Source organism: Phoenix dactylifera, chromosome 11 (assembly GCF_051530095.1).
Source record: "Phoenix dactylifera cultivar Ajwa chromosome 11, Ajwa_hap1_PhDact_Kaust_v1.1, whole genome shotgun sequence".
NCBI classification, from domain to species: Eukaryota; Viridiplantae; Streptophyta; class Magnoliopsida; order Arecales; family Arecaceae; genus Phoenix; species Phoenix dactylifera.
In genome coordinates this window covers 27,748,293-27,766,489 of record NC_143200.1, presented here as the reverse complement: position 1 = coordinate 27,766,489, position 18,197 = coordinate 27,748,293, and the positions used below count along the sequence as shown (strand labels likewise).

The window sequence follows — 18,197 nt, the reverse complement described above, 5'->3', positions numbered from 1 at the left end:
GTTAAGATTCTATCTAAAAATTCGGATATCTAGATAAATTGGCCTAAGAGTATAAAAGAATCCCATAAAAATCTTTAACCTATCCGATGTAGCACTATTATCTCTCAACACCTCCTTCCATGTATAGAGCCCAAGAGACGGATACATTCATCAAGGGTTGGTACAGTTCATGCAGGTTGAGCAAAGTATCAAATGCCGACTAAAATGGAGCAGCGAATACATGGATGCGTCATAGCAACTTACACATGTTAATCATCATCATTGATGGGGCTAAAATATGTCAACCAATTAGGAGATGACGTATGGCATAGAGGGGTTTAATTTTATTTGAATTAGAACTTTTGGGCTAGCTAGTGAATCAAGGACTCTAAAGCTCGTATCCATCGGAAGAACTTTTTGCCTAAAAAAGAAAGCCCAATGCTTAAAGAAGGTATCGAACTCTTTTTCAATTGCTTCCTCTAGCTTTCTTGCTTGTCCCTTACTTAAACATCAGAGGCCCGGTCGAAGCCAATCTGACGAGCCTTTCTCTTTTTTTTTGGTATATAGGACAACAGATATGTTGTGAACCAGCGGAGCGTTGATTGTTTCGGAGCCCTCTGATCATCAAATTAGATTTTAGATGGCATTCATCATCATCATCATCATCATCATTGCTATTTTTCTTTTTCTTTTTTTATGGAATGTGGAGGTAGTAAGTTACTTCTCCCACTCAATTTAATTAATTTGAAGTAAGTAATGTACAAAAGGAAAGAAAATTTGAAGAGATACAAAGGAAGAGAAAAGAAAATTAAGGCGAAACTAAAGAGGAGATGCAACTCCAAATTTGACCATATCATTCAATCATTTTCTCCAGCCTCTGGTGTTCTCAAAGATTAAAAGAGTGGAGGATCCTTTGAAGGACAAAAAAATATAGATGCCTATCAACGAAGAAAGATTCTTTTGTTTCACTGGAGCCAAATATGCCAAACTATAGACAACAGCAACCGATCACATGCTCTTCTGAAGGTTGGTTGAATATACATTTTCCTCCAAGATATCCATAAGGAGTGAAGATTAAGTGGCCATCCTCTAACATTTACACAAGATTTCAAAGTAATCCAGATACTCCTGGTGAATGGACATCTAATGAAAAGATGAGAAATAGATTTCATATTACAACCACAAATAGGACAGTCTATTCTCACAACCCATCCCTTCTTGATAAGGACCTCGTTTGTATGAAGTTTGTTCTTCAAAGCAAGCCAAAGAAATATCCAGATGGCTTTATAATAAGGACAATAAGTCCACTGCTGTTGAGAAATCTATATTAAGAGCAATGACATATTGGAACCCCAGGGACAATGGGCCACGAGGAGAGATTTTCCACGGTGATCATCACCACTATTATTTATTGTCAATACTCTTTAACTTCTTGGAGACTTGCATGCCCACGTCCTTTGTAGATCCCAAGGCAGCCTTGGTAAGCCAGCAGTCTAGCCCGTTGTGGGCTATGCGGTTGGATGGCAGCCCAGGCTCGCAGGCATTCGGACGGCCTTCACAAACTCAGTTCAATTTTTTCAGGCTGCCCCAGTGCTCGCTACTCCCCTCTCAGGGTGACCTCAAACCGTGTCATCGATCCCAAGCCCCAAACAGTGAAAGCACAACCACTCCTTGTGGCCGACCACCAAGGCCGCTCTCATAGCAATTGCCTTTCCCCAATTATTTCTGAGAAGCCCAGCAGGGGAACGGATGGCTCCGTGCCGCGAGGAGACAGAGGTTTTGATCGAAGCACGATTTCAATTGTACCGAGGATAGAAAAAGATGCATGCGATCACGGTGAGGCATGCACGCAGGAACAGAGAATTCCTCCTTTCCAACAAACATCACTGTTCTCTCGTTTATTTCCTTCTCTAACCGTTCCCAGGTGACGTCCGGGGAGTACATGCCGTGCTGGTGATAGCAGAAACCGTGCGAGGAGCGGCCCGGAGAGAAGAATCCGTCCTTTTGATTTTGTGGCATGAAGCGTCACCACACTCCACAGCGCATGCTATCGTTAGCTCCTCTTCTTTTTTTTTTTTTTCTTCCTCGAAGTTGGAGCCATTAGAGCATCGATTTCATCTACTGCCCATTTAAAAATGGAGAAAGCCACGGATGCGTGAGCCACGGTAATATTTTGTTCTGAATAAAGTCACTGCATACGAGAAACACATGCCATGCAGCCTCAGCTTTTTAACTGTTGGTACTACACACGAAATCAGCCGTTGCACTCTCTGTGAATGAGACTAATCGATGGATGTCATTTCATGTCATCCAAAATCGCATAAACACCTTCGGAAGGTTTTGGTTAGAGGTTGGTACATATGGCGCCTATGAACAAGCAGAAACCACACACTTCCCCATGCATTCAAAAAAATAAATAAATAAATAAAGAAAGAAGAGGACCGAATGACAGTAAGACGTAGGGCTAGAATTGCAATATATATTTTTTTTCATAAAAATTATATAACAGTGCGGCTGTATCATATAAATCCCAATTGTTGATCCAAACTTTCCTCAAAAGAACTGCCGAATTTGCTACTAGATTTGAGGATTAGTATCCAATTTTACAGAGTCCTCCTGCATGTTCCCTTAGTTTAAGCGAATGTTAAGATATTCATTTAGTGTTTTGATCAGATTTCTATCTGATGGTTTTTGATCGCAAAGCTACGAGGCATATGTTCTGGATCAGTCTCATCTTAGAACATTAATGTATTAATTTGAAACATCATCATATGCAAGACTCTGTGAAAATCAATATGATCTTTGTGTTGGAAGTGACTTCCATTAGTCCGCATGTGTTTTATTGCTTTTGGATAATCTTAAAAAATAGTATTTTTTAATCTCTCAAAAAAGTTAATCTCTTCTTTAAGTGTTTTAAGTATGAAATATCATAGTGTACAGTTGCCCGGATCTTTGAGATAAGATCACCTCTCTTTTAATAACAAAGACAATGCTAATTGTAACTCCCACATAAAAATTCACACATGATAGGTCATGTTTGTTTCTAGAAACTCATAATTTCATCTAAAAAAATCAAAAATGACCCAAAAAGTTAAAGAAATAAGCACTAAAGAAAAAATTTAACTGGTTCAGTTTGAAAGCACACTAGCCAATTTCTCCAACAATCCATCCTATTGGAGAGAAAAAAAAGTATGCGACCAAATTTTCTATGTAATCACAAAGGCTGGTGTTATACCTTTCACCAAGGCTGGTGTTGTACCTTTCGCTCAAAGAAAAAATCCATCTTCTTTCGCACAAATCCATCGAATTGCATAATAGTCATTTTGGGATTTATATAGATAAATGAATGAGAGAGTTCGAAGTGCTTGAAAATTTATACAAGATGCGATCCAACAACTAATAAAAAAAATCAATCAATTTATACAATCCTAACCTGAAAGCTACAACCCACTTTTAAGACAACCAACAAAGCGGGGATGTGGATATCAATATTTATGAAAAGGAAAAGGAAAAAGGAGGACCCTCACGGGACTTTGGGTGGATAGATGATGATTCTCCAATGAGAACATCACACCCTTCCCACATTAGTCCTGATCCTCCAACCTACCAGCTTTAATATGATTTCTTTAATTGTGACATAATTTTATTATACTAAGCAAAATCTCCTTGGTTGGCTTTTACCCTGGTGGTTGCTTTGGTTCCGAGGAAAGACCCCTACCCTTTCGTGCTAGGTCCTCCGTAGGGACACGTGGCAGGTGAAGACTGGGTGGTATTTGCTTTGCTGCGGCCCAGAGGAAAGGCTAGGTCGCTGCCCTACGATACCTCGAGGCCTTGGATGCTGGGCCACAAGATCTCTAATAATTTCCCAGTCGACACGTTTCGACTGGTCGTCACCCCGGAGGGGCGTGCCTGCGTGGGGAATACGTCAAGAATACTTGGGGCTAATCGGAAAATAGCCAAGCAAGCTGTGGATCTTTTAAGGCTGACCAAAGCGTGTCGTCGGACTCGGCCGGAGTCCGGTTTTTGGACAAGAGAATCTTTTCGGCCTGCCAAAATTTGAGCTTGTAAATATCTGTCATGTACCAAAATCTGTCAATTTTTACAACTTGGATTCTAAAGCATCTGTCGTCGCCGGGGTCCCCAGCTTTTGGGAGTTCACGCTCTAACGTCAATGTTAGGAGGAAAATTCTTCAATGGCATCGTCTTTTGCTTGACTGTAGAAAGATGACAACTTTTATGTATGTGCTTTGTTGCCATTGCTGCCGCCCGTGTGTGGACCGAGGGGGGAGCTCGAATAATTCTGAAATTAGCTAGAGATGGGCCAAGGGACCAATAAATTTTCTTGATCGGATTTATTTAAAAAAATTTGGTGGATCGATAAAAATTGTCCTAAACCAAATTTGACCGAATAAGAATTAGGTTTGGATTCCACACTTGCATGTTTCACCCAACCTAAAAATGAATTCACTCTGAAAAATGTCAATCCACCGGCCAATTTGACCAAATAGTCCTTGAATAAAGTGAATAATAGTTGTAGAGAGATAATGTATCATATTTATCGTTGATGGAGAAAATATTAGACACTCCGACTTCAGAACTAACCGATCTCTATGTCGTTGGATGTAAATCGAGACGAATGACTTCGGCTCGGTAAACTACTTAGGCTCCGATCGAGGAGTTGTCGGCCATGGAGAACAATCGGTACGCATCGACTAATAGCACCAACAACTGACAGTCCTCGTAGTCCGTAGTCGCGATGGCACCACATCCTACGCCCCATTAGCGCACTCTATCGCCCATGTGGACTGGTATCCATACCGCAGCCATGCCACCGGCTACTGCCTAGCCATCATTGCACGCCACGTCGGCCCAAGTAACGATATACTGGCTTTTCTATATAAGAAGAGCAATTTGGGAGACCTCAGGTATATAATATACACGCAATATGCTACCCTTCTCATAAAGTCATCACTCTGCTGAAATTTTTTCATTCTATATTCTTGCCTCATTGTTTAGACTTAGGCATTAGAGGGTTCCCCCCAAAAATCGTCCGGCAACTAGACTTCTTGCAGGCCACCCAACGGAGGAGTCCAGCATCAAATGTCTCAACCAACCTACTCGGCCCATCTCTAGCCGATCTCAAGATCGTCCGAGCTATGCTCCTGCCTCAGTTCGGATACGAGGGCAACAACTTTATATTTGAAATATATAATATATATTTATTTATGGTCAATGCAACTTACTTTTGTTCAGATTGGACTAAGTTATTATTCTAAAGTAGAAGCAAATCTCTAATTGCATCCATAACTAGCTTGAATATTGGTATGCACAAAAATTCTTCTGAATGTGCATAAAATCTCAACTTTTATTATCTTCATTGATGTGAGCTATTACATTTGGAGATGTTGGCTCGTTAATAATGATAACTAAGATCATAATCATAGAAAAATTTATAAACCTTAAAATATATCAAGAAAGAAACACCTCAACTCATCGTGGGAATGGTCGGCGGTGAAACATCCAAGCAAGGGCCATTGCTAAGCATAGGAAGGGATGAGTGTTTTTCTTCTTCTTTTGAACTATGGGAAAATTGTTTTGCTACTGACTAGAGCCTTCCATATCTTAGCAATGCCTTATTAATTATATTTCAATATAAAGGGTGACCACTAGTGCAATCCATAAAGTTATTGGTTAGTGGTACTGATGACTTGAGTTATGCCCTCACCCAATTTTTCTGCCACCCTTCCAAGCAAAATTATTACTATTCATTAATACAATAGTAGCTATTATTAAATTTAGAACATATTATCAAATTTACAAAAAAATATTTAGTAATTATTATCTAGTCATTATTTTATGATAATCATTAATTTGTACATAACTATTTTTTAAGCTAAAAAAAAACACTATGCATTTCGCATGAATTTTCAAATATCTTCTTACATGTCCAATTATTGTAATGCTAACCATGTATTTTTCAAATTGTTGCAATATTGCTCACCCTCCTTCCAATTAGGGTCAGAGTTTATGAACGACGCTTACTTATCCGCTAACATAGATGTAGTTTGTTGAAAGTGCTTATTCATCAGCTAATGTGGCAAAAAGTGCCTACTTATCAATTAGTATGGAGGTAATTAGGTGATGATTGAATATATCATCACTAGCACCCCAATGAACAAAAACCCACCCTCAAATCCTAACCCTAACCCCCTCCCCTCCCCCAACCCTCCTGCCTAATACGGCTGCATAGCCACCATCGGTGACCCCTCAGCTGCTGTTGTTGCTGCACTCGTCTCCCTAGCCATCACTACCCCCATCCTCTTCTCTTCCCTCTCCGTCTCCCTCTCCATCCAAAAATCCTAGCCCACAGGAAATAAGAATTAGGAAGGCCAAGTACTAGATAAAGAAAAAGACATTAATAAACATGACGCCTCTCAAATGGAGCTTTCCCCTTCACAAAATCACCCTTCCTCTATCCTTTCACTTGAAGCGATTATCTTCTTATGGAGGCCACCACCAAGGCCGATATATTGAAACCTTGGAGCCTAGCATAGATCCCATGGGAACAAAGAAAGAGAGCAGAATAGAGAGAGAGAGAGAGAGAGAGAGAGAGAGGAGAGGCTTGGAGCTTGCGAGCTCCATAATAGCGAAGGCCTACATGGCGCAAACATTTCATCTCCCCCCCCCCCCCCCCCCCCCCCCCCCGCCCCTCCTATCGTCTCTCCTGATGGGTGGTTGATGTAGTGAGGTTGGCTTTAATTCAATAAATTTAGGTCGAAAATTAGTTGGAAAGTAAGTCTGGTATCTTCTCTTATATATTCATATAATAGGATGCAAGCAATCTTTTCCACAATTGGGCCACTAAGCAATGTATTTTTTTGTTTGTTTATGACTCACCTATCATGGAAGACAAGATGATATGCCAATTTTCTCATCTCATTCTAAAGTTTATCACTCATCAGAGCTTTGTGAAGCTATGCCTAATGGACTGGTTTCCTTGGTTCTTGAGGGCAGACAAACATTTGAACAATTTCATGACTAGAAGTATATTACTATGGAGCCATTTGGTCTGCATATGTGATGTTGATCCTCCATCTCCATTTTGGCCTATAAGAACTATCATGAAGGAACTGAGATAGTTTGAGCACAAACGAACGAAGGCTTTAGGACTTTAACCTTATCGCATTTATAAGATCAATCAACGTAAGTCTTGTACTTAAGTAGTTACTTGATGTAAGAAGTGGTCATGATTGGCTTGTTGGTTTGTGTCAACTAGTTGCAACCAAATGCAAACCAATCAAAACACATTCAAAATGAAAATTTTTTCATAGTCCCCAATCCACTGGAACAAAGAAAGAAGAGGCCTCTTCCACACCTTCTACGGCATCTTAGCCTATGTGGTTCTTGAGATCCTTACCCGCAAGGGCTATGAGGATGCGAGAGCCGATATTTGGTCATGCGATTTAATCCTCTTTATCCTTATGGTGCGGAAAGAGAGGGTGAGGGAGAAAAGGAGGAGGAGAGAGAGGGAGATGGAAAAGAAGAGGAAGAGGGAGAAGGAGGAGAGGATGGAGGCAGCAACAGTTAGGATGACGTAGGCCAGGAAAGACAGGGACGACAGTGGTGGTTGTTGGAGGGTCGCTGGTGGGGACTGTATGGCCGTTTTAGGAAGGAAGGTTGGAGGAGAGGATGGGTTTAGGGTTTGAGAGTTGATTTTGCTCATGGGGCGCGGTGATAACAGAATCAATTATCACCTAATTATTTTGGCAAGTAGGCACTTCTAGAACTACATCATGGAAAAAGTGTTCATGATATACTGTTTTCCCTCTCCAAGCGCATCAGCTGCCCAAGCCTTCTTTCTTCTTTTTTCTTTTCTTGTTTTCCTTTTCCAAACCTAATGATCTATTTGAAGGATTGATCCAACAATCGTAGTGAAAAAAAATAGCATTTCTTGATATTTTCTTTTGTTTGACACCAATGAAGAACATGTAGATGGTTTTTGTCAACAAATTGGCATGAATCACCCTTGAACTCCACGTCCAATACATGGCCTCCATGTAACATAGAAATGGAGCCCACTTCACCCAGAAGCTTTCATGGCCCATGCGGCGCTTAGGCCGCATTCATGGACAAGCATGCAGGTGTATTAATCGTTACTGATATGATTTTTTTTTTGTGTGTATGTATGCACCCAAAAAAAAAAAAATTCATCGTTACTGATATAATAAAATTCTCAGGTTGGGAGATCGAAGTGGAAGACAAATAGGACAGGCCACCGGCCAAATATTGAACAACAACATCATGCACATTACCATGTCACCTTTCCCGAGGGCGCAGAGCCGCAGGAAGGTCATCATCGACAATTCACCTTCCATTCCTCCTCCGATGGATGGATGGCTGTGTTTCCTCGCCAATTAAATCGCATGAAAAGCAATCCCAGAATATCTTTCCCAGCCCGAATAGTTTACCGTAGCCTGACGGCAGCAGCGGCCGCGAAGGAGTCGTAGCCGGGGGACCACTGTCCCCGCTCCCACGTAGCCCTCTCCGCCTCCATCCACGTGTCCTGCATCGTACTCGAGGTGGGCCCCAGGCTCGAGGACGACACCTTGCCCGGGGACCACCCTACCCCCCCTATTACCGAGGGGAGGGGGACCACGGGCGCGCAGCGGGCAAGCCGCGTTGAAGCCGGCGGCGCCACCCGGGTGTGTCGGCCTCTCATTAGCGCATTGGCGCAGCCGTGCTCCCAACTCCCCGGTGATCGCCTCCTCCCCGTCGCTGTCCTTCCCGCACCCTCCGATATTATCATATTTATTTAATATTAATATTTTCTTGAGAAAAAACTATTATTTGAATTATAAAAATCTGCGATTATTGTTCTCTCTCCTTCTCTTACCGGCCGGTAAACGTCGATGCATTTGACCCTCCCTCTCCCCCCCCCCCATAAAGCCATAGCATCGCAGAGGCTGTAAAGACGGCCGGATTTTTTTCAGGCTTTTTTCTTTTAACCACTGAAGCGGTTTCCCCATCCCTCGGGTCTCCTTCCTTGTTACATTATAGCGATTTATTTCTTTTTTTGTTTTAAATGAGGACCAACGAGATCAAGTCTTTGGGTTTCCTCGTGCTTTGCTTTCAAGTTTCGGCGTCTCTCTCTATGTAGCTATGTCGGTTTCTTTCCTTCTTTCTGTCACAGCTGGGTGAGTTGGGGGAGCAGGAGGGGTTTGGGTGAGGAGGGGATATTTTGTGTTATTATTATGGCGTTCCACAGCCACCTGTCGCACGAGATGGCGCTCCCGCCGTATGCGGAGCAGCAGCTGGGGGAGGGCCCGGCGGTGCTCACAAACTCCGACGAGGCCGTCAGGAAGGCGTCCGGCGGAGGAGGGGGAGGGCCGTCGTGGCTCAGCAACGCCGTCCTCCGGCAGCAGGGGCAGCACTACGGCGGCGACGGGAGCTTCCTCCACCTCCAGACCGCCTCTGACCCGTCCGCCTCCCCGGCGGCCGGCGCGAGCGGGGGTCGGTGGTTCCCGCGGCCGCAGATGCGCGGCAGCGACGAGGAGAACCCGGTGTCGGGCGAGTCCATGATCGCGGCGGCGATGTCTCACGGGGGCCGAGGAGGAGGAGGAGGAGGAGGAGGGTCGAGCGTGCAGGGCGGCGGAGCGGGGGAGGGGGAGGCGGACGCGGCGGCGGGGGAGGGGACGTGGCAGAACGCGAGGTACAAGGCGGAGATACTGTCTCACCCGCTGTACGAGCAGCTGCTGGCGGCGCATGTGGCGTGCCTGAGGATCGCGACGCCGGTGGACCAGCTTTCCCGTATCGACGCGCAGCTGGCCCAGTCCCAGCACGTCGTCGCCAAGTACTCCATGCTCGGCGCTGCCGCGAACACCGACGACAAGGAGCTCAACCAGTTCATGGTCTGTTCCAACCCTTTCTGTTCTCCTCCCTTCTCCGCTATTTTTCTTCTTTTCCCCTCTCTCCTCTCTCCTTTCTAGTGCAAGATAATATTCCAAACTCTTGCTCTCTCTCTCTCTCCCCCTCCGTCTTTGTATTTCTTTGTTCGCTTGCTAATTTAGCTTTGTTTCATGATCTCATGTACCATTGTTCGTTCTGGATTTGGGACTGGGTACCTTGAGTCTAAAGAGGAGTCGAGTGGAAATAAGTTAGGAGTGACATGATTAGTTTCAGTAGGGTTTTATGCTCTTTTGAGCAATCTGGCAAGCATGCGGAAGGTTAGGGATAGATGAGTTGGAAGCAAGAATTACTTAAAGCTGGTCCATTTTGTTTCCTGGGATCACAGCGGAGGTCTCAGGCTCCGGAAGGGGAGGAGGAGGGCTTGTTTTGTCGTTTCTGAAGGAGCATGTGAAGAAGCTAAATGTTGAAGGGGGATGAATAGAACTCCTGCAAAACAATCAGCTAATAATTTCCTAGAATATATTATATTATATTTTTATTATAATTATATATATATATATATATATATATATATATATATATATATATATATATATATATATATATATCAGAAAGTATGGCCAGCTTTACCAGCAAACTCCAGACTACATAGTAAGAGCAGCCAAAAACTTGGGAATAGCTGCTCAGAGGCACCGCAGCCAGTTTCAGCATATGTAGTTTGAGAATATTTAACCTACTGAGACTTTCAATATTTTCTGGGTTTGCCTTATGTTTAATGTGGTAGGGCCAGCAGTTGGTCGTCATCTTCATGCTATAACAAACAATGATTTCACTTAAGGTCAAGTAAGATAATTATGTTTCAACCTCAACCACAAATATATGTTGCTAGCATAAAAACTTTGGTTTCTAATGAAACCCTCCTTTTCTACTTGGCCTTGCCTGGTCCTTAGTAACATCATTTGAAGCTGAAATTTCAGGGATTCCAGTGACATAGGGGTGTAGCTCTGCCAAATGCCATGACTGCCGTTACTGCAACTCAAGCTACCATGGATTAGGTTGAAACTTCTGGGCTTTTTAAGCCGGAGTTGTAATACCATTAGGCACTCCAAAAGAAGCACTAGAACAGGGTTGTAGTAACCACCCTACTACATGCAACCAAAGACACCTTTTACCATGGAGACCTTTATCATTGTTTGTGTGGAGTTTTAGCTGATCTCAACTTGTATCAATGATTAGTAGATGACATGACAAATTCATCTGGGGTTAAATTCAAGCCTATGGATCAACATATAAGCAATTTTCTCGCAGTTGATCATTTTTATTAAAGGTTTGAGATGGATTCTTCTAAAGCTTCATGTGAAGACTTCACTTTCAGCTTATCTGCAGAAAAAAAAACTCCAACATAGAACCCCTTTACCTTAACTCTTCCAGTCTCCCTTGATATTGGTACCTTCCTCTGAGCTCCTTATTAATAACACATTAAAAAGCAATGTCTTACTTGAATACTTTAAAGCTTATATGCAGCTGAAACGATTATAAAAAACATTGTTAGACATTCTCGTAAAAAGTAAATTTAAGAAAAGATTGTTCAAAAAGATCAATACAACTTATTGAGCTTGCAACCATTCAGAATTAAGAGATCTCTTTGTGGCTTGAGGAATGGAAAGCAAAGAGATCTTCTTTTTTTTTTTTGATAAATAGAGGTCTCTTGAAAATTCAATCTGTAGTTTTCTCTCCTGAAGATTGAGGAACAGAAAAAGTCTCAACAAAGATAAGGAGGTCTAAATTATCTACTATGTGCAATCAAACATGAAGAGAGTCACCTTTCTTTGACCATGATCTCTAGATCTGGAACTATACACTAGAGGAACCACCTCAAACAATGTGTAAACATCAAACCCAAAACTTTTTTTTTAGGGGTACTCATTCATTCCTATAACCCATCTACAGATAAACATTGGAGGAGCAACTTCCTAGAACCTGTACTCATTAGGTTTTGGAATTTAAATATTCTCTAGGGAGGTTTTCTTAGATGCTTTCTTTCTTGTGCAAGAAAAACTTCTCAGTATGGCCTCGCTTGGGGCTAAAGAATAATTCCAACAATATATATTCATGTGGCAATGCTTCAATGGAGCAAGTTGGAGCTCCAATAAGAATTCATCCTTATGTAGTATTCATTGTAATGCTAGACCATTGCCCAATTATTAGACAACTTGAATTTCAATTGCATACCTGACCAATCTGGTATATAAATATGTTGGAAAAAAAATCTTCAAATGTTTTGTCAAACTTGACCTTGTGTGATGAGACCTTTTAAAACAGAAACATCCAGTTTGTTGTCCAAGTTAGACAGAATCTAAAGGTTCTCTGAAACGTATTTACTTCTTCATGGTGCAACGGGAGCGCTTCAAGAACTGTTTGATTTAGATATTGACAAATGTGGATGTATGGTCAATTGAGCGTTTATTCTAGTAAAAGTTGTGTTTTAACCACAAAAACAAATTATAATTTGGTCACTGTAACTAATTAATATTTGACTTTTAAACACAGCAGGTTCAGTTGTTCGATTAAAAGTATATCCAAGTATCTGATGCATGAATTTTTTGTTCATATTTGAATTTCCTTTGTAATCAAGTGGATTCACCGTATTAGGAACCAGTAACAGTCTGTACGATTTTAACCATTCTTTTTTTTTTTTTTTTGAGAGAGAAGGAATTTTGACCATGAATGTAAGTAAAGTGGAAAAGTTTGGGTCTTTCACGACTAGAGAGTTTCGGTAGCTGTGTGGTTTAGTTTAGGTAGTTCTGTTTATATGATTGACAGTCCATACCTCTTGAAATAAGATGAAAAATATTGCAATTTTTTTTTTTTAAAAAAAAACCATGATGGTGCTCAATTTTAAACTTCAAGGAGATTTTCCAATATTTTACAAACTAAAATGTGGCAAGTGGTTATATCTTTCACACTTTATTTACTAATGTTGTAATTTGTAGATCTTTGGATTTTTATGAGTTCTCACTAAATCATTATTTTTTATATTTAGTACTTCATATTTAATGGAGAAGATTGATGCAATAAATTTAATTTGGATATGGATTTTGTCGGTTGTGGTGATAACTCAGACAAACTTCCAAATTGACGTGCTATGTGAAGATGGTACACACACCCACGCACATAATACATACATACATACATACATAGGGGATTGATAACCTACTCTCTGTTATGGTAGGTTATCAATCTACCCATTTTTCATTGGACAAAAAATATCCTTATTTTTTGTAACTTTTAAGAGTGCTTTATGTCTTTTACAATCTCACATTAACTCACCCTCTCAACCCCCAATTAATGCTCTCTCCCTCTCTCTCTCCGGTGTGTGTGTATGCATGTATGTATATGTATGTATGTCTATGTATGTATGTATGTCTATGTATCTATGTATATGTGTGTATGTATGTATGTATGTGTGTATGTATGTGTATGTATGTATGTATGTGTATGTATGTATGTGTATGTATGTGTGTGTATGTATGTATGTGTATGTATGTATGTATGTGTGTGTGTATGTATATGTATGAGAGAGAGAGAGAGGGAGAGCATTAATTGGAGGAGTTAAGAGGGTGAGTAAATGTGGGATTGTAAAAAGACATAAAGCACCCTTAAAAGTTACAAAAAATAAGGGTATTTTTTGTCCAATAAAAAATGGGTAGATTGATAACCTACCATAACAGAGAGTAGGTTATCAATCCCCATATATATATATATATATATATATATATATATATATATATATATATATATATATATATATATATATATATATATATATATATTTATATATTTATATATATATATATATATATATATATATATCATAAGACAGTATCTGATCTACGCAGCTTCCTGAGTAATATTATTTCAGGTCAACCAAGAGAAAATCTAAAGTCATTGTCTCTGTTAACCTCAAATAAGATAATTCACAGTATAAAACAACTAGAAAATCTATAGCTAGTAATATTGACATGCGAATCCTTGTTGGACATGCTTTGAGGCTATTATTTACCATACTGCAATTTTTTTCATTTCATAAGCTAATATCTCTGCCATACATCAGAATTCTTATCTTGGGCAGAGCACTTGAACAAGATATTGAAGAATTGCTACCTTGTTTTAGTGTTTGATTGCTCTAATCCTAGTTTATGATTCCTACTTCCTTGTTATGCTTAGACACACTACGTCTTGTTACTCTGTTCCTTCAAAGAGCAACTACAACAGCATGTTCGTGTTCATGCGATGGAAGCAGTGATGGCCTGCTGGGAGCTTGAGCAATCTCTACAGAACCTGACAGGTGACTTTCACATTCTGCTTCCTTAATGCGCATATAATCTGCATACTATGAGGAGTTGAGTTTTATGCCTTAAGAAGCTTCAGTTTGAGTGTTAGCGAAGGTCAACCAATTCAACTGCATGGGCGTGCTACCATCATCCATTCTTGTGTTTGACAAGAATATAGCACGGCATGATGTTCTAGCCACTACATATTATACGTTTTAGCAAGAGGATAATGTTTTACTGGCATTTTATACACAATATCCTTGCCCTCCTTCTGGAGTCGGGGCAATAGAAAGCAGTGCATATAGGTTAACCAGCTCAAAAATTGTAGCTAAGAATACCACATGTCTATCAAACAGCATATCAAATCAACGATTTCTTGACATTTACCATTTAGAGTAAAGTACGCGTATAAATCAGGAACTCTTCAGTGGTGAACCACTGTGGTCTAACTAGATCAATTTGTTGCCCTCCATGATCTGAGAATTGTCCCAGGAACCTAGATGAATAGTAATATGAATGGCCTCCTCGTGCCTTTAATTTTTATTCCAGTACCATTTGAGAACTTGTCAGATGAAGAGGGCTTCTTTGCCAGTTTCACCTACTTCATCCAGTATTCTTCAATGCTTCCAAGAGCACGCGAGGAACGCTGCTTTCATTTGCATGTAAATTACTTGTGGTTTTGCATGTCTTGCCAAATTTGAGGCAAGTATGGTTGCTTTCTTCTTATGTGGAACAATAACTTGTTTCGCCTGCAAAGGCATCCATGACAGGTTCCATTGCAGGTTAAGCCTAAAGGGTGCTTGAAAATCTTATTCTGATCTTATAAATCAATGTACGAATCTTTAAGCCTGATAGAAGGTTACATTTTACCTAGCTTCTTAAACGTCTTCTTCCTCATCACACCATATTCAGAAGGTGAACAAAAGAGTGGTGCCTTGTGTGACATATCACATAGCTTATGAACACTTATTCCGTATCATCTGTCCAGAGAAGGCAGTTATATATGGGCCCTGTTTTCTCAAATCGATGCTGACAATCTTCTCCTTCCTGACTTTTCATTGCTCTGCTATATTAGTAACTTCCTTTTAGACCTACTGCCAGGAATTAGCTTCTCTGACTGGTACTAGGCCAACTAGATATTTCAGCCAGAGAGCAGATCAGGAATATCTTATGAATATATCTTCCCATGGAATGAATAATAATTCCACTACCCTCTTTCTTGGTGTTAAAAAGTAAATATTTATATAGGTCTTTCATGCATTGTGAGGACCCAATCTATGATCTTTAAGATCGGGAGGATGACCCACGATAGATTCTTATTGAGAAGTTATGGTTCTTATCCTTAAATTTCAAATCATGTCATACTCAGAATCCCATACTTCTTGCTTAATGCCTACCTGATACTGGATAGGTCACATACCTTTCAGACCTTACGAAGGACAGATTTTATTAGGCAATCACGCCCACCCATGAACAGGCCTTTACTAGGCATCTTGGCCTCCTTGCCTGGATAAAGGTTTTAAATCAGCATTCTTCTCCACCAAAAAAAGAAGGTTTTTAATTTAACACATCTACACCTTTACAGCAGTTTGGGAAGAATGGTAGACCTCATATTGTGTTCTTATTTTTTATTTTTTATTTTTCATCACGGTCTCATGGTTTTCTTCGAAGATTCTGCCATTGAAATAATCTTCTCAAAATAGTCAATCTATTTTCTTCGAATCCTGCTCCTGGGCGCATCTTGACATGATGCAAGATCTTCAAACGATGTACCGATTATGCAATACAGAACTGCTACAGGCCATAGTTTACAGTTTATTTCCTTAAATAAAGGCCCAGAGACGTAGCGATATATTTTAATTAAACATCTCCTGGGCTTTCATCAATGCACTATGCTCGATTCTAAAGTTTTCTTGCTTCAAATAAGCTGCTACTCAAAACTGCATACCTAGAAGAAAGTTGCTGCTGTTGATTAGTTCAACTTTTTTCATTATAAATACATTGGTTTTAAGTTAATTTTTGAAGAGGTGTCATACTTTTGGTGAGATGTTTAATGAGGAGCAAAATTATGATATGGCAGGCGTATCTCCTGGTGAAGGTACAGGCGCAACCATGTCCGATGATGATGATGACCAGGCAGACAGCGATACCAACTTGTTTGATGGAGGTTTGGATGGGCCTGACAGCATGGGGTTCGGTCCTCTTGTTCCAACCGAGAGTGAGAGGTCTTTGATGGAGCGTGTCAGGCAGGAGCTGAAGCATGAGCTGAAGCAGGTAAGGAAGCACCATGGGAGTGTCATTAGCAGCGACATCACTATTGGGTTACTGAATCTTCTTCACATTGTAGGGTTACAAAGAGAAGATTGTAGACATTCGCGAAGAGATCCTACGCAAGCGAAGAGCTGGAAAACTCCCTGGAGATTCCACTTCTCTTTTAAAGTCCTGGTGGCAGTCCCACTCTAAGTGGCCCTACCCAACAGTAAGCAATTATACACTCATTCGGTTCCTCAAATTTCCCAGTCAATAGTAGAATAGTTTCCTGCTTCTATACATATTTTCTCATGTGTTCTTTCTGTATTGTTCGCATTTTGTTCTCTCCTGTAGTGTTCCTCATGGTCCTCAAGGTGGTTAGTATTGTTTTTGTCTTCTTCAGGAGGATGATAAAGCACGGCTGGTGCAGGAGACAGGTCTGCAACTAAAGCAGATCAATAACTGGTTCATCAACCAAAGGAAGAGGAACTGGCACAGCAATCCCTCATCCTCCACTGCACTGAAGAGTAAACGCAAAAGGTAGACACCAAAGCAGGCTTATATAGTTAATCAGAATCCTATAACCATTGAGAGGTTTTCTTCTTATTTTGAATTTGAATGAGAAGTAACGCAGGTGACAACAATGCTGAGCACTTCATGTGAATGATGGCTGAGGATTTGAACTGCCCCAAAATGAAGCTTAATTTCTATTCCAGTCGTAAGTAAATATAAGCACAAAAATTCTCAAAGATGGGCTGCATGACAATCTGGAGAGACCGTCACATGTAAACTACTAACTACTCTGTGGTTTCTAGGGAAACCCAGTGTTACAATGGGACAAATCGCCATAGTTCTGTAAGCACTTGATATCCTAATAAGCAGCAGCTTTTCAGGTTCGTAGCCACGCTATTGCACTATGTGGTGACGTCGCTAAAAGGACAGGGTATCGCAATTACAATGCCAGAAGATTGTGTGGAACTTATTTCCTGTGTTGGCAGATTAAGCTCTTGTTTGCCACTCTGTGTATCTTGGAATAAAAAGATGGAGGTATTAGTGTACAGTATAATATTTTTGTAGTGCTTGTCAGTGCAGTGAACCGTAGCGAGTTTATTGTGCTTTTGCTAGTCATTGAACAACTGCTTGAAGCGTACTAAGATATGGGTGCTACGTAATTCTAGATTTTAAATTCTTACTGAATTCTCTTGTTCTGTTCGTACCAAATTTTCTGTTTTATTTCAATTATTTGGCGAACAGGTCCTGCAATGCACCAGCTGATAGAGGTGGCCTTTTGAAGCAAGACATAGGTAGTACCTAATGACATATTTTGGCAAACATTGATTCGAGTATTCTGTAGTAGATTAGATTGCATTCGCATGCTTAGATATTTCATCCGACTTGCATGTTTTGCTTTCATTCGTACAAGACATATGACATTTGTGGTCTGGTACAGAGCCTGTCTCAATTTGACAACCATATGCTAAGCTGGATCGATAGAACTAAAGGCAATACAGCAGAAATGCTGATCAGCAATTCGTATAGAAATGTTTGATGATATATTCTCTGATCTGATTATTAGAAGGCTGGATCCAAGCGCTTTGTTGGGTCTCCTTATTGCCTGGTTTACTGCTTGTGCCAAGAGATTGAACAACAAAAGGCCAACAATGGCAACAAGATATGGATACATAAACATCCAATCTTTATCTGTAAAAAAAAAAGAGAAAATATTTA

The 18,197-nt window shown here is 40.6% G+C and overlaps 1 protein-coding gene across 2 annotated transcripts; it reads left to right on the top strand.

The window, feature by feature from the left end:
- The first annotated feature begins 8,925 nt into the window (after nt 1-8,925).
- On the top strand, nt 8,926-18,087 carry LOC103719034 (homeobox protein knotted-1-like 2). 2 transcript variants are annotated; one of them, XM_039127914.3, is made up of 6 exons: nt 8,926-9,887; nt 14,113-14,233; nt 16,300-16,493; nt 16,567-16,698; nt 16,873-17,009; nt 17,104-18,087. In XM_039127914.3, the coding sequence occupies exons 1-6, from the start codon at nt 9,231-9,233 to the stop codon at nt 17,105-17,107; spliced, it is 1,245 nt and encodes a 414-aa protein (XP_038983842.1). In that variant the 5' UTR covers nt 8,926-9,230; the 3' UTR covers nt 17,108-18,087. The 2 variants fall into 2 exon arrangements, with proteins under 2 accessions (XP_038983842.1, XP_038983841.1); XM_039127913.3 differs by having other exon boundaries at nt 17,096-18,087.
- Nucleotides 18,088-18,197: the final 110 nt, after the last annotated feature.